The sequence below is a fragment of the Oreochromis aureus genome, linkage group 16, assembly GCF_013358895.1.
Source record: "Oreochromis aureus strain Israel breed Guangdong linkage group 16, ZZ_aureus, whole genome shotgun sequence".
Taxonomy (NCBI): Eukaryota; Metazoa; Chordata; class Actinopteri; order Cichliformes; family Cichlidae; genus Oreochromis; species Oreochromis aureus.
In genome coordinates this window covers 17,805,397-17,822,493 of record NC_052957.1, presented here as the reverse complement: position 1 = coordinate 17,822,493, position 17,097 = coordinate 17,805,397, and the positions used below count along the sequence as shown (strand labels likewise).

At 38.4% G+C, this 17,097-nt stretch overlaps 2 protein-coding genes across 2 annotated transcripts in view; one reads left to right on the top strand and one right to left on the bottom strand.

The window, feature by feature from the left end:
- gpc6b (glypican 6b) overlaps positions 1–11,707 on the top strand; it is a 78,413-nt gene extending 66,706 nt beyond the window's left edge. Inside the window, exons 7-9 of the mRNA XM_031738604.2 lie at positions 7,863–7,999; positions 9,025–9,200; positions 10,008–11,707. Of these exons, the coding sequence (XP_031594464.1) occupies positions 7,863–7,999; positions 9,025–9,200; positions 10,008–10,216 (522 nt within the window). The 3' untranslated portion in view covers positions 10,217–11,707. The remainder of the gene's footprint in view (positions 1–7,862; positions 8,000–9,024; positions 9,201–10,007) is intronic.
- A 1,018-nt stretch (positions 11,708–12,725) lies between these two features.
- On the bottom strand, positions 12,726–16,642 carry dct (dopachrome tautomerase). Its single transcript, XM_031738601.2, has 8 exons — positions 16,149–16,642; positions 15,540–15,839; positions 15,050–15,150; positions 14,535–14,701; positions 14,221–14,400; positions 13,990–14,125; positions 13,689–13,890; positions 12,726–13,158 (listed from the first exon to the last, which is right to left on the bottom strand). The coding sequence occupies exons 1-8, from the start codon at positions 16,432–16,434 to the stop codon at positions 12,983–12,985; spliced, it is 1,548 nt and encodes a 515-aa protein (XP_031594461.1). The 5' UTR covers positions 16,435–16,642; the 3' UTR covers positions 12,726–12,982.
- Between the last annotated feature and the right edge of the window lie 455 nt (positions 16,643–17,097).

Here is a 17,097-nt window from a genome sequence, read left to right as displayed (position 1 = left end):
TAAACGAAGAGAGGCACAGGAAGGGAAGTCAGTAAAAGCCACAGATATTGGAAAATGCATAGTATAATAAAAATGAGCGCATAATAACTGAGCTAAAATCATGTGGGGGTTTTTTATACTTTTTTGGATGTTATCATGCTGATAATCAAATTGCCCCAATAACTCTGTTTTACAGTTCATCCCTTTTTTAAGTTAAAACCAAAGGTCAGCCAGCCGCTATAATGCCAAAACAGTATTTTTTCCACAAACACTGATTTTATTTAATTCCTTCCATACATTGTCCATTTTTTCCCCCTCATCGACTAATGCTGGTGCCATAAAGGCTCTGCTACATTTCATATGTGTCAATTCATTAATGAGGCGCACTGGCCCCATTACACTGTACGCTGCTTGCATCTCTGGGGAACAGGGGTAGCAGGGGAAAGCAGGCTTGCCAATGATTGCTCTGTTTTCCATAGAGCATAGCTTCCCTTTAATCATCTGCCTTTTTCAAAGTTCGCCTGTCGTAGCCTTGGGCGAATCACATGCACAAACTCAACGCCGCTTCATCAATATTCTGTCATTTTTTCCTCACCACGGGATCTTTGTGTGATACATTTTGCTCACTATGATAAACCATATTGCCTAACTGTGTAGTTACCATGGGACTGAGCAAATGGTTTGAGGCAAAAAGACTTAAAATGGGCCATGACAGTCCCGTTCAGTGACAGGATGTAAGTACAACATGAGCTACATCAATAAAGTCATTTATAAGGGAAATACTTGATCTTTGTGTGTGTGTGTGCTGTATGTGCAGAATCCAGTATAAACAAACCTAGATAAGGTTGGGCTTTAACACCACCTGTTTATTGACTTATGACTAATGAAGTCTTACTTCAAATGCCCCTAAAATCACAAAGGATACCAGCATCATTTTGTAAGACATCCTTTTTTTCTGTTGCTATTCACAATTTAATATAATCCACTTTACAAAGTGATCAAATCTGATAAATTTAGCCTTAAAAGACTAAAGATGTTGGTTTGTAATTATGCATCTTACACTTTTATTTTTGGAGACAGTTTTTTTTTCAAGGTACGCAGAGATTCACTGTCACAATAATTTAAAGACATGATGAATTGTTTCCTCTACAACTCTTATGAAGTATGTATAATGTTGAAAATAAAGTTATGCCTCCAGGGTGCTGCAGAAGCGAGCACATAAATTCAGTTCAACTTTCAAAACTTAATTTTACAACATAGTAAGACAGCGTGGTAGCAAATCTGGTTTGACGCACTTATGCGATCGCATCAGTGCAATGTACAGTATTGAATTAAGGCAGGCGTTTTAAAATCGGTGTTTCGGCCGCAGTAATAAGTGATAAATATTCATTAGCTTTGTTTATTGCCCCATATCTTCCCCACAATTTCTGTCAGGTATATAATTAAAATGGATCACACAGCATTTACACTATTGTGTGAATGCCAGGCTGCAAAATCGAAACGAATGCAAAATAATAGCCAGATTTGTGCAACAATACAGTTTTACTTTGGTTCGTGTATTCGCTCTAAGGAAGTAACGGCGTGACAGCGCTGTCACCAGGAGACGGGCTGCTCTGGTCGAGGCTTTCTTGGGCTGTCCATGTCAAATCATGTTTTGGAATCCTGCTGTGGCAGATTTCTACCAGGACATAATCAGTTGTAATCAAGTTAAACGAGGTGGAAGTTAAAGAAAGTGCTACAGCCCACAAAATGATCCTAAAAAACTTGATTTATCATGAGCATGTGGCATGTAGCCCAGCAGTCTGGGGGGTGCGGTGATGATATGACATCACTCCAATGTCATATCAAGCCACATAGCTTGTAAGTGGTTGTGATGTTTTCTAACCATGATTTGCTTTGGTGTACCATTTTCATTCGTGTTAGCACTGCAAGATAAACAGCGGAGTGATGTCTTTCTGGTCTCATCTATTGTGAAGTCACAAAGGGGAAACATTGTTTGCTTTTGCCCTCTGTTGATGGATATTGATTGGATGAAAACAGCCCACATCTATATGCAGTCTGGTAGTTACCTGCTCCAAGCAACACTGCCAGTCACCTTTGAGGCAAATGTTTCCAGACAAGGACAAAGCAGACACGACGATGTGGAGACAACTGCTACTCGAAACATCATCGCAGAGGTCATTTGCTTGATGTGCTTTAGGCTAACCACTGTTATTTCTACTGAATCATTTCAATAATATGCTAACAGTACTTTAAAGCCAGATGGCAAGCCTTGGTTGAGAGAATCTGCTGTTTATGAGTTGACTTGAACTGATGAGGAGGATTTTATGACATGTTGGACACCAGATTTAATAGTCATGTCTAGGGACTTATACCCACAGGGATTCAGTCCCCTGTGACTTGACACCATGACGGTTGATTTGTCAACAGCCTCACCGCAAGAGACTGCATTAGCCCCTCAGTGTGACTGGGTAAAAAATCTAACTTGATCACAGTTGTGCGCAACACGCAAAGTTATTCTTACTGTAGCCTTCCTCCTTGTGAGAAACTATTTGGTCCGTCCTCAAATTGGTCACTGGTCAGGGAAAGAGACTTGTGGCATGGCCAAGGACTTGGTATGAGCAGAACCGACTCCCTGACCTCTGTAATTGAGATGCAGGAAGAATACTGCATTCGTATCAAATGAAAAACTATTTTAACGCAGACAGGAGGAGCAGTTGCCAGGGAAAATAAGTTGATCGAGGAGTTGTCTGCCCCTTGTGGTTTAGTGGGAAGACCTGCTGTCGAGTCTATGATTAGATTGAACGCGCACTAATTTAGTACAGACTTGCAGCAGATGGATACGCGCTGTGTCAAACAGTGACGACAACCCCAGATATGTGCTTATAAAAAGGACTGGTTGTTAATTAAGCAAGATAGGTGCTTGTTACAGAGAGAGAGAGAGGAAAGGAGATGTACCAGCTGACTGAAAAGCCAGGGGACACACTCTGCACAGGTCAGCTTGGGGAGCACTTCAAGTGCAGTGTGTGTGCTGAGAGCAAAAGTTATGTAGTCTGGCCGCATATTTCTTTTTTACCGAAAGGCACATGGCACGTCCAGACATCATTCCACGGCCAGATAAGAGCTTAGGGCCCTGACATTGTGCCGTCACTAGGAGTGTGACTGCAACTTCAAAGCCAGCGACACGTCAGCTTTTGATCTGAGAATAGGCAAGGGCGTCTGAAAACCACTGGTCAAAGTATAGTTCACTCACATTTCTGTTCTGAGCTGAAAGATGGCACACAGCTGCCACACTGTTAGAGAACCACGAGAACTTATGATCTGCCTGTCTGCACACTCAGCTGTGTGCACAGAAAAACAGCATGGGTGATAAATATCGTAAGAAACACTTTAAGTGTGTGCAAACACAAAGACTTTAAGCCCGTTAACACCGGAATCTCATATGCTCATATGGCTGATTTTTGGAAATAATTACTCTCTGTAAACATTTCCTCATGTTTGTCCACGTGAGCTTGCCAACAGCTTTTTACAGCGAGTAAACACTGTATCGCATATCCGGGCTGTTTGGGCAGATTTCATTTGAGGTGAAAAAGGCGAGTTTAAAGGTGAGGTTATGTTTGGATCATAGCACGCTAAGCTGTGTGAGCTGTAATAGATTACAAGCTACTTTCCATTGCTGTTGCTGAATTTATTTTCTGTGGTTTGGTGCTGTTAAACTAAATCTCTGTTTACCTTTTCTTGTGGAAATAAGAGCCATAAAGAGACAAAAAGAACTGGAAAATTAAATAAATGCATGATCTAACTGCATTGCACGCACACACACACACACAGTGCTCGTTAAAATTCAAAATAATTAAAATGAAAGCTTGGATAAAATGATTCAATACAGAAAGGATAGAGAAGACTGGGCTTATTCTGTATATCAAAGTCGGAAGACACCAGAGGCTTTACCCACAAATCTCCTTTGAATGGGAGCTCTGTTGTAAGATCACGGGTCAGCTAGCCATGAAACTTTCACTTACATTTAGAACTAAAGCAAGACAGAAAAAGACCAAAAAGAGTGGGGACCTTGCAGAGTCACAGCGAGTAGGCAGAGAGAGAGAACAGCGCAGTGAAGAAATATATGGTTCATGACAGGAAACAGGGCAATGGGGTAAAAGAAGAAAAAAATATGTCTGAGGAGGAAAGTGGAGAGTTGACAGTGGTGCTGCAGTGGTGCTGCATACATGATTAAGCCTCAAGGTAAATATAATTATATATTTTTTTGGTTTAAGCTAAGGAAAAGATGTTTAAAAGATCAACCTGGTGATGCTCTTTACTTTATTATTGTCATCAAATTCATCAAAAAGATCCTAACCTACAAAAAGGTTATGAATAGTGATCTTGAAGCCAAATCCTGATTTAGCTTATTCATTTGTGCAATGTAGCTCCATTGTATTTTTTGTTTGTTTGTTTTTATTTTAATTAAGACATATTACCTCACCATACAATTGCACTGGGCAACATGTATCTTAAGAGCAATAAACAGGGCCCATTTATTGTGGATGTATATATACTGCATCCTGCAGTCGCAAGTACCCGTTCGTGCACCAAACGTGGATTAATCAGCCACTTTAAATTGTGCTCAGCAAATAAACTCCTGCTTGGGAAACATTTGTAACTTCCCAGGGCCCAGTTGCTGTAAGAAATTCATAAGCCTCTTTTAAAAGTTAAACTACATGCGTTTACATCTCCTGAGTAACCAGCGGGGGAGAGGATAAATGCCACATGCACAGCTGGGAAGTATTGAGAGAGTGAGGGACCAAGTAACACCTGTTTGGTTTTGTGCCGTTCATGCATGCAATATGCATTAAATGTATTATACACAGCGTATTTATTTATTCCAAATATATAAGCTGTCATGTCAGCTGTTACCTGTATATAATAATAAGCTTTACTAGATTCATAATAACACTGCTATATAGTTCACTTTTTTTCCCCCAAATTTAAAGGATTTATCTTAATTCAATATTGGAATTAATAAACTGTTACAGTTCTTAAAGAAACATTTAAAGACATGAATTTGCACACTGTATCACTGGCAGATTAGTGAATAAAGATACAGCACTGTACCTGTAAGTAATATATAATATAGATGATATGATGCATGAAACATACATCCCTGCAGGATTAGCCTCTAAGACCTTTATAGTGCATATAAAGAATAGGAAATATATGCCTATATATCTATATATACTACTTTTTATTTCAGTGCAGACAGTATATACACTGTATATTCTATATTATAGAATACATACCAAATATATCATTGCAGGAGAAGATGGTTTAATGGGTTTTCAAATGGCTCATTTAGCTCTGTTTATTTAAATAATTATTTAAAACATGTTTTTTAATGAAAATCAAAAGCTACGTTTCTGTCATATTTAAACCATTTAGAAATTATTCAGAAGAGATCATTCAGTGGAAAACATCTGTACAGTTAGCGGCGTTTGAAGATAAGTCTTTTTAGCGGCACTTCTAATATCTTAAGGTCCTTGTGTTTTCGGTGTTTTTATATGGTCCTTAAATTTAGAAGTTATTGAAGTCCTGGGACTGAATAATAATCTAAAAATGAATACGGCTTGCACTTCTATTGAGTAAAAGCTTCTATCAGCTCCCTCATCAGCCCTTATTATAGATTGTAGATATCTCACACTAATGCCACCTTTAGTGTCATTAGGAATTGGAGCAGCTATCACATAGCATGATAATAGTCATTTGTTAGGATGTCACTGAAAACAAATGCTATGTAATATCCTGATGTGAGGCGCCGGGGAGGTGCTGTGTCTGTGATCTTCATTGTGATTTTAATGAGAATGTCAGTGCTGTCAGTAATAGGTAGCAGATTATAAAAAGAATCACACATCTCCGCTCTGCTTCCTCACATACCATGGGGACATGCGTTTCTTCTACACCGTAGACGTCTTTTGTGTGTATGTGTCTGCGTGAGTGCTTTTTTGGTGTGTGTAATTTTGTCTTCCATTAGGCTTTCTGCTGACATCTGTTTGGATGTCATGTCTCCCATCTATGTTTGGCCACATGGAGCTGAACTTTGATGTTAAAGAAGCTTCATTAGCAAACATAATTAGTTTCAATTTGCAAGGTTATTTTGTCACTTTCATTTCCTCCCTGGATTTTTCCTCTACTCACTTTCATCTCACCAGATCTCAAAGACATAGTGCCATCTAGTGGCCTTTGCAGTTGGTTGCATTCGAGGGTTATTTGTTGGAGTGGTAGTATTTGTTCATAGGCAACGTGCAGTGAGACGAGAGGCAGACGTTTCTCAGAGGCTTGTTTCTAATTGTTTTAAGTTTGCAAAACCTTTCCCTTTTGCACACTTAAACAGACTTTTTAGGGGGTTTTTTCAGTTCATGAAGCTTGCAGATTTTTTAAAATTCTGTTTCAAATAGGATAATAAATTAGCTGCCTCTTGCAATACCTTTTCACTTGCATCCACATGAAATAATGGCCACGCAATACTTGATAGAGGTATTAATCGAATATTTTCATATCAAAAATGTGTCATTCCTAGTTCAGTTACCACTTTTTCCACAGGTTCTGGATTTTGCCAGCAGATCCTGAGGAAAACTGTGAATCTCACTTGTTAGACTTAACTTAATGTATGAGGTTTAGTCAAACATTGCCAGTCAATCTCTTGTATTGAGTGTAGCCTCGACCCTCTGGGCAGTATCAGAGCTGCTCAAGTGCTTTGGCATCAGTGTGACAGGATTAACACATCAAAAGCAGTGTCAAGGCCTACAGCAGCGTCACACAGTCAGTACAGCACCTTTCATGTTCTGCTCAGGTTCACTACAATTTCACGTAAGCCAACAGCAAGTCAGACGGAAAAAGATAATGGGGCCAACCTGCTGCTATCAGGCTTTCCCTCAGCTTCAGTGAAATATGTCAAATTCTGTGTGTTTGATGAAAGATTGGAGTTCAACAGGCTCAAGTCAGGAAACGATATCTGACTTTGTCACATGGCTGGGATGCAAAGGAGCATTTATGTCTGGCATTCAGTTTGAAATGATTGCTGCAAGCCTGCATAGTCTTACTTTCCATGATGCAAACATTTGATAGTCAACAGAGAAGGAAAAATTAAACCCAAATCGTTTGGTACGGGTTCAAGAGCGAAGATGTCTTCCTGAGGTTTATAATCAGCTTGTTAAGGTGTCTAAGTGAGCAAAAGTGAAATGCTTCTCTACCTTTTTCACACGAGATGCATCCAGAGTAACAGTAAGCTTTATTCATTTCACTCAAATGCAAAATTTCAACCTGCCATTTCTCATCCACTGTGTGTCAGAAATGTCTTAGTTTAGTTTAGTGTGTACATTTTCTCTCAAATGATTTTAGAAGCACATACTGTCGTTAGTAACACTGTGTGATTTGGCTTTTTAATGACTAATCATGACTGTCAGTAATGGTAATATTATAGGAGCTTTACCTTACAATATAAACCACCTTGAGGCAATTTTTGTTATGATTTGATGCTATAGAAATAAGAAATAGGAGCATTTGAGAGAACGGTCATGTACTTTTTTAAAAAAACAAGAAATTGCCTTTTTCACATGTCATACATATATTAGGAGACATATATTTTTGACCATTTATTCTTGTAGGTACTGCTGGACACGTATTTTGTTTTATATTGGGGGCTGTGATGTGAGGAACTGAAGTGAAACTGATTTTTCTGTGTTAATGTTACATTGTAAGCGTATAAAAACATCAATAACATCCCTGAAACTGTATTTATGATATGTATGATCCTTGATTGGAAATTAGACTTCATGTACTTATACAGGAGGCTTTTTTCCTATCTCACAATGACCCCTGTCTTTGTGTAGGTGGTTGACATAAAAGAGAAACTAAAGGACTTTAAGAAATTTTGGTCGAACCTGCCTGAGGCGATGTGTGTAGACGACAGAGTGACCGCTGGAAATGCCAGCGAAGAGGAGTGCTGGAACGGACACACCAAGGGCAGGTAAGGGCAACAGAGCCCGAAGCTAATGCCAGCTAACACAAAAGGTTAGAAGTCCAAAGTCTGTTCAACCTGCTTCATATTAAGAAGTCTAAGCCTAGAATTGAAAATCAGATTATGTGCTTTCACCTGCTCTGCAAGAGCTTAGCATGCGTTTTGATTTGAACTAAAAGTAAGCTGTTGTCTTAAACATTATAAAAAAAACTTTTCTATGTGGTTTTAATTCATCTCGTGTAAAATATAATTTGCTTCCATGCTTTTTGAATTTGGTGGCATATTTGTGAAATTGTGTTTTTCTTCTTTTTCTTCTTCTTTTGTTTTTAAATGTTCAACCAGCATCTAGCTCCATCTGTTATTTTGGTTTCATTTTAAAAAGCTAACATTTGCATTAGGGCTCCAGATCCGCCGGCCGTTACTGATCTAACTGAGAAATCAATTATTGCTTTTAATCATTATATCAACTATATGATTTTGAATATTTTAAACTTCTTTAAACGTTTTAATTGATATTCAATGCTATTTTCTGTGGTAGAAACAACAATATCAATTAAAGAAGTGAAATGTTGCCTCTTTCACCTTAGCGAAATTTCAGACGTGTATATTTTCCAGAGTGATCTGGACTTATGGAGAACAAATGCCGCTGTGTCAGATGATCTGTGGAATGCCATCACATGACGACCTGCCGCTTATTCACGAACAGGAGTGCATTCAGCTGACATGTTTTCCCGAGAGAAATATGTCAAAAGAATGTCAGAACATTACCCTACACGACTGGGTCAAATGTTCATTTTTCCAACATTGTTGTTACCTCAAAGAGCAATTCCCAAATGCTGTGCTGGACCCATGACTCAAAACATTTATGGAATTCGACCATGTTTAGCCTGTCTCTGTTTTTGTTGAGTGAATGCTTCTGATGAGATTTCAGAGAAAGCAGTCTATAACAGCTAAACAAAGTAAATGTTTTCTTTGTTTAGCAAAAAACAGTATCAATGAAAGCTGTTTTTTTTTTCTTTTCTTTTTCCATCAAGGTACTTTCCTGAGGTCCAAAAGGATGGCCTTACCAACCAGGTGAATAACCCTGAAGTGGGTGTTGACATCACACGTCCAGACACCCTCATCCGTCAGCAGATCATGGCTCTGAGGGTGATGACTAACAAGCTGAAAAATGCCTACAATGGCAATGATATCTACTTTCAAGACTCAAGTAAGCCATTTGCCACTTCTGTCATACACACAAATAGAACAACTCACTACTAATAAGCTGTCTGCCTAACCCTGAGGCAAAGGTGATCAGCGTCGGTAAAACTGCAAGCAGAACTAAAGGTGCAAATAACAAAAAGTGTAGAATAATAAAAATACTAATAATAATAATAATAATAAACAGAAACAACAACAAAAAATCCTTATCTTCCACCAGGTTTATGAAATTTTGAGATGTCACACTGAGTGTGCAAAATCACGTTCTGTTTAACTGTACAAATGACACAATTATACTGATAAACAAAAAGTAAAGAATCACAAGTAAATACACACTGCTAAGTTCATTTTAGCCACTTGGGGGCAGTAGAAATAGGCAGACACATTTTTTTAAACATTTTTACTTAATGTCTACTTAATGAATAAAAGTTTAGCTTTGAGTCTAATTTAAGAATTGTTTTAAATCTCTCATAAGTTGATGAGAAATATATTTGAAGCTAAATGCTTGACTGTGTTAACCAGGCAGTGTCTGTTTATTATGTACTGTTGGGCATATGTGTAGTGTGTATTTATTAGCATATCTGAACAACACTGAGTTTATGATACAACGTGCTGACCATAAAATGAAGACAATTTAAGAGACTAAAGGAAGACAGAGAATGGCATATTTCCCACCAGGTGGGCGATAATCATGTGATATTTAAACCCTTTAATTTATACATGAGAAAGTTCCAGTGTCTGCTGGAGAGTTTGAGCAATGTTACACTGCTATTGCAGCGCTGTGCTCATTCTGGCTTGTGTTACGGTATTGCAGGCGATGAAGGCAGTGGCTCAGGCAGTGGCAGCGGCTGCACAGAGGTCTGCCCCACATACATGGACGGTACGGCTGCGACTGAAATCCCCGTGGTGAGAGCCGACCGGAGCGGGCCTGTGGATAACTCTGCCCCGCTCTGTGCACCGTCTGTAGCACTGCCAACCGTGCTGGCCCTTTCAGCCTTGGCACTTCAGCGACAGTGGAGATAATGCTAGAGGAACAGGCTAAACATGGACAGCAGGGGTTTTTTTTTTCCTTTTTTTCCCTTTTTTTGCAGTTTTTGTATTCAGGCAGATTGGAGCAGACAGCATTCAGACTGCCAGCTTCAAGGCAAGAGGAGTCTGCTCTGAAAAAGAGAGCAGTCAAGCATCATGAGTTCCCACTTTCCCAAAGATTGTGCAGTGCCATCCTTAGACTTGATATGTTTTGGCATCACTTCACCATCTAACAGCGATGCCGCCCCTACTAACTCTGCTTCTGAGATTTTAATAAAGGTATTATTGTAGGTCTTAATGTGGAAAAATATAACACGCACTTTGATTGTTTTGATTTTTTTTTTATTGCAAAAAAAATAGTTTGTGTGTTGGAAAAAATGTTGAGAATGTGGTCATTTTATACACGTATTATTTTTTTAAAGCAAAGGATCCTTTGATTTGATCTGAATGGAACATGTGGTTTTAACTGACACCTTATTCCATTGTCATGAACTTACGTGCCAATTATTCATTTCTGATGAGAAGCAAAAGTATTTATCAAAACATAATGCTGTCATGTTTATTTTTAGATCAAATGCAGCTTCTAAATTGTGTTTCACAATCACTTTAACTGTGTCATGTGGCAAGATTGTAGTTAACTATGTCATGAGTTGGTTATGCATCTGCACAGCTTTTAGCTATTCTCTTAAAAACCTTTCAGCAGCTGCCTTGTGCTTAAAGTCACTGTTAGGGTTAAGATTGACATTTTATATACTAATTTGCCTTGCAGCAAATTCATTATGTGCAGAAATATTCTCATATCAAACTGGATCCTTAGGCTTCAAGAGTAGATAGCCTGGACAGATTTATTATGGAGCAGTTACTCACATTTAGAGAAGGTGCCGCTAATATATGGGTTATGCTGTCAAGGTAGATGCTGCCTCTGCAGCGTTGTGGTGTGCATGTCCTGGTATAAAATATATTTATACCGTGTCAAATATTGTGATTGATAATATAATTAGTAAGTTAAGGGTGGCACAATGGGTCTCATGCAACCACTAAAATGTAAAAATGCAAACCACTCAGTAAAGGAATAGTGCCTAAAGCTAATCAAATACAAATGTAAAAGAGGTGTTTAAGTGCTGCACACAAGTGTTCTTCTCACAGCACAGAGGAGGTCATGTGAAGTCACTGAAAAGCAGGATTATGTTCTTTAACTGTGTAAATGGACGTTTACCATTTTGCACTCAAAGACGATTACTATCAGTTCTTGTGCTGCTGTAACCTCGATGTTAATTTACAGTAATTGGGGCTTTTAGCATTTTCAAAAAATACTCTAGAAATATTTACAGTATTTTGAGATGATTCATTAATACTGTAAATGTTGTTTTTCCTCTATTTTTAAGGTTCAGTAACCAAAGCATATTCTGTGTGTAAATGAACACTGTAGCAGCAAAACTAAAATACTGTGTGACAGTATTAACAAGTTGAAATTACAAATTTTTAAAAAGAAAGAAAATATATATATATATATATATATATATATATATATATATATATATATATATATATATATATATATATATACATATATATATATAGATGTATATTAGCACAGTTGTAAAGGGTTATGGAAATATTAGGAGAAGAAGCAGCAACAGCACATAGTGGTTACTGAAAATGTAAAGAAAGGGTCTCTAAATTTATCTGGAAAGCTTGAATGGTTGTGTCTGCAGCACAGACAGGCTTGAAGCCGACCACAGTCACCTGTGAAATGAGAATCTGTGGAGACTGGACAGAGCTGAATGCTTCAGTGAAGCTCCTCACTAGAGCGTACTTACGGAGAATGTGAGAGGCCTGGCCGTGCTGAGGGGGGCGGACAAAACCAGCCTGTATGTACGTCCACTGTTCTCTGAGAGCCCGACAGGTTCATAACCAACAGGCCTGCTAAGCTTACATTTCCAAGGAATTAGCCTGTATTAAGTCCTTTGCAGCATATCACTGAATATTTGTTGAGCTTTTTCTTTATTTCATACGAGTCACTTTTTTTTAACCCACATTTATTTCAAGAAATATAGAGGAAATATGTCAAAGTTTCATTTAAAATGATCCATTATTATAAATTTTGATCTCATAAGATGCCCTTTTTATTGTTTTGTATCACTGAACTTTTAATATTTTTGCAATAAAATATTGAAAATGGATGTATGGTCAGAGAAATTATGACTCAAAAAAAATGCTCAGTTTGGGTTTTTTATGTTGTTATTTCTTTGTTTGTTTTTCAAAATTAATGCATTGCTGTATGATTTGAAAACTAATGAGGAAAAGTTTCTATGGGGTTTTAAAATAATTTCAAACTGAGGTGTGAAGAACTAGTTGAGCAAATATGCCTTACTGTTTTCTGGTGCAATTAAGATGATTGCATTTTTGTTTTATTGCTGTTCTTGAGAATAAATTCTTATTTTAAAAAAACCCAAAAACAATTTGTAATCATATATGTTTTATATATATTGATGATTGAGATGGTAAATCAGGCTAAAACTGGTTAAAGTAGAAATGCATTTAATTAAAGACTGATTTAAGAATGCGAGGTACTTGGTAGAACAATCGTGTGAATCATTTGCTAACATGAAATTAGATGTAACAGCTAAAACACAACATGCTATTCAAAGACAAGATTATTATTCTGCTCTTCTTCACAGTCGTGACTGCAGACAGGGTACTCCATTACTATGAGGTATGTTTGAGCACTCAAGCGCATTTCAGAACAACAGGTGAAATCTAGGCTTCTTCTGTGTACTTTCTATTTGTGAAATCTGCTTTTATCAGAGGTTCAAAGCCTCTGTTTCTCCGCTGACGCAGGTAGAGCACAAAGATAAGGAGAAGCACCAGGAGACCGATGAAGATTCCTCCCAGAGTGGAGCCCAGCACAAAAACAGCCGGTCCTCCATCTGCATCTGTATAGATGAAACAGGAGATGGAGATGTTTGCTGAAACCTTTGCAGTAGCAGGATAATTGAATATGAGTGAAATCTGTAAATAAGAAGACATTTGTTCCAACATAACAAAAAAGGTTTTTTTTAGGTCGATGAGCCAGCGCCAGTGATTCGAAAGTGGTCAGCAGTGAGTTGATATTTGTTTTGAAACATGCAATGTTGCCCTGTTTTATTAGTGCTCACTGAAATGCCACACGTGTCTGTGGGGTATATATAATTGAAAAATTTTGCCGCAAAAACTCTATATTAAAACCGTAATCTGTCATTTTCAGACTTTGGTCTTGTGCAGATCATGTTGGTTGTCTGATTTAGAAAATTCTCTGCTCTTCTCTACTCTTCATGCAAACCCAGGCTAACTGTTTGCTTCATCCACACTGTACACACTTGAGTACAATCAATCTTTTCTCAAACACCAGTAAGAAATTACATCAATTTTCCAAAAATGTCCACCTATCCCACCGATCAAAGTTATTCTTTCACTATTTGCTCACCATCCAGGGAAATGGCATAAGAATATCCCAGCTGCTCAGATGGAACATACACATCCTCATTAGTAATGGAAGGGAAGAAGGGAACCATGTTGTAGTCTCTGTTGTGTCCAATGGGGGCCATCTCATCTGGGAAAGTGGCGTTGGATGGAACAAACCTTCTCATCCATTCATCAAAAATGGCATCAGTGAAAGCATGGAGCACCTGCGAGGTACAAATAACAAATTTTATTTCATTTTTTAAATGAAAACAAAGTGTGTCAGAGATTTATTATCAGAGGAAACCATTGAATTAGGTTCTCACCAGAAAGATGGGGTCATTGGCTGCAGAGTGAGCCAACGAGCTGGTTCCATTGAGCAGTGAGTGGACAAGATTGTGAAGGTTGTCAACGGTTTCGTCCAGTTCTCCATCTGGTTTGTCGTACCCTTCGAGAGCATTTCTGTGAGGTACAAACAACAGCATTAATTTATTTCTTCTGTGAAAGAGGTGGTATAAATTTAACATCATTAACAATGCTGAACATTCCACTTTTACCTAAAGCTAAAGGAGGAGTTGGTGAAATAGGGAGGGCTGTCAAAGTCCCGAATTCCAAGACAGCTTCTGACGTCAGTCATTGTAGGCAGAGTCCTGTTGCCTTGCCGGATCATCCCTCTCTGTATGAAACCTTCACTGGTTCCATTACAAAGGGTCACGAGACGATTGTAGTCGTCGAGACTGGAAATAAATTAGATACATGTAAAGAATTTAAATGTTTCACCGACACGTACCATGAACATTCGTTAATTGGTTACACATTTTTAATACAATTACTGACAATTATTTCCCTCCAATCAGTATTTTCTGCTGACCTGTTACACACCACCCCCCATCTGGAGAACCTGGACTGGTTACTGATGAGGAAGGGGTTGTCTGGGTTTCTGCCTCCCAGCAGAGTGTCAGTGCACACATCACACTCACTCTGCCCTGTGGCAAAGTTCCAATATGGGATTGCAAAATTCTCATTGCCAGTAAGTCTCTGTAGAAGAAAAAGAAACACTCGTGTTTGTATGAAAAAGTATTGCTAAATCAGCAACATGGCTCTTTAGGGATGTTTTATAAGGCCAACTCTCTCTCTCGTTTATATTTTATATATATAATTTTTAGGTATACCATTGTTTTTATTTTTTAAGTATGTCTTTTTTTTAATGCATGAGAAGTTTAAAACGTCTTTGGGAAATATTGTAAGAATGATTTGTCTGTCAATTTTTCACCAAAATGTTAGTCATCAGTAAGCTTGTTGAATATAACATGCATTAATCGGAGCATTATCATCAGTGAATTTAAACAAGAGTTGTGCACGCAATTTAAAAATCTGATGAGATACCTGGAGTTCTCTTTCCAAACTCAGGAGGTGATACCTGTGCCAAGTAATGAATGCTGGCCCTTTGTGTGAGAAATCAATGGCTTTGAAGGGACGACCTGGACCTGGAGGAAAATGAATTGTTTCATTAGCTCCTTTTTAGTATCACAAAACAGTTCTGAGCTTAATAAACACGATATCTAATGCCTAAATATATGTACTTTATAACAAATATATGACAACATAAAACAAAAAGTTAAATAAAAGCATTCCTCTTATCAGTTTATATGTTACAGAATGTTTGTAGTTACAGTAAAAAAGGTCTATATTAGGAATTTGTCAAGCTTCATAAAACTTAATTTAAAAAAGGGGGGAATCTGCTATGTAGGCATAGTATTTGTCTTATTTGATCAATTCTAACACATATTTCTATTGTCATTATATTCCTGAAGAAAGAAACCCACACATTTAATGGTTGTAGTGGTTTTGTGTAAATATGACCATGATGGTTTACCAAGAAGAGTGTCTCTAACAGAGTAGTAATGCTGCCAGACAAAGAAGTCATAAACGGAGATGTTGGCAGTCTGTGGCTCGGTTCCATTTGGTCCGAGCAGTCCGAGCCAGTGCTGGGTGGCGATGACGTAGTCTGGGTGGATGCTGCTCTTGGCCAGTTCCAGAGCGTCCAGGAACTCTTGGAGCTCTTCAGGGGTCAAGGAGTGGATATTCTTCCGCACGACGGGAGCTTTCCTCTGGTCACAGTTTGGTCCGGTCCAGCCAAACTTGCACTGGCCGCAATCATAACCTGCAAAGTTACCTGCAACATAAAGAGCAAATTAATTGTCAAATCGTGCAAGTAAGTAAAGTTTATTTATAAAGTGCTTTTCACAGACATGTAGTCACAAAACACTGTACAACAAAATAATAAAACCTAAAAATGCATTTTAAATGCAAAAGATAAAAACAGTTACTACTGCTAAGAATCTCAACAGAAGGCCTTATTAAATAAAAAGCAGACGACAGACGAGGTTCAACACAACCCTTTACCTAGTTAAATCTAAGTCTACTTTAATCGTTTACGGATTTAACTTTTCTTGTTTATGTAAATAAGCTGGTCAGCACCCACCAGTACATCTGCAAGTCTGATTGAAGAATTTGGTCGGCCACCTCTCTCTGTCATCAACATTCCTTAGTCTGTACGGTCCTCCCCAGGGTTTGGTGTCGACTCGAACAGCAGTGCAGCTTCCTCTTCCCGACAGTGAGCCACACACATTGGCAGGGTCTGAGCCCAGAGCAGGGCAGCACTGCTTGGACAAAATCCCCTCCACTGTGCAGCACACTCGAGGAAACTGAGCCTCTGACAGGTGAGGGCCAAAGAGTAAACAAAGAAGACCAAGACCCAGAGCAATCATGATATATCACCTGTATGTTTCTTTCAGTCAGCAGTGACAAATCAGTTTGTAGATCAAATCTCAGCTGTAATACGCTCAGTTAGTTACCCCAGAAGAGTGTGGAATCTCACTCTGCTACGGTTCCTTGCTGTGTATCTTTGAATTAGATTCAGTGATAGGTTTAATATCTACAGAAACAACTCCTGCAGCTAAATCATGTTGTGTTCCAGTTGCCTCCATGCACATTAAGAAAGCCTCTGATTTCTGTTCTTGCTTTTGTAGAGGAGGATTAAGCCACTGGTCTTGTGATGATCACCTGACAGCAGAGCTCTGAGCCACACTAAGATCCGGATGAATTAACCAAGAAACTGCCTGAAGGAACTATTAAGAGAATGTATAGAGACTTTGTGCCAAAGGACTCCATTGTGATTTTTATTTGTTAGCTGTGGTTGAGTCATACTCAGCTATCCAAATAAAATCAAAATAGTTTTCAAATCAGTTCCCCGACTGCATGCCTAGTAAATCTAAATAAGAGACTAATCACTTTAATCCTGCCAGACGTTTTCTGAAAGTTTTGGAGCTTGTTAGCACAGGTTGGTTTTGAGCTTTTTGCTTGCCACATTTTCACCCCAGGTCTCAGCTGACGTCTTTTGTTATCCATGTGATTTGTGGGAAGAACAGCTG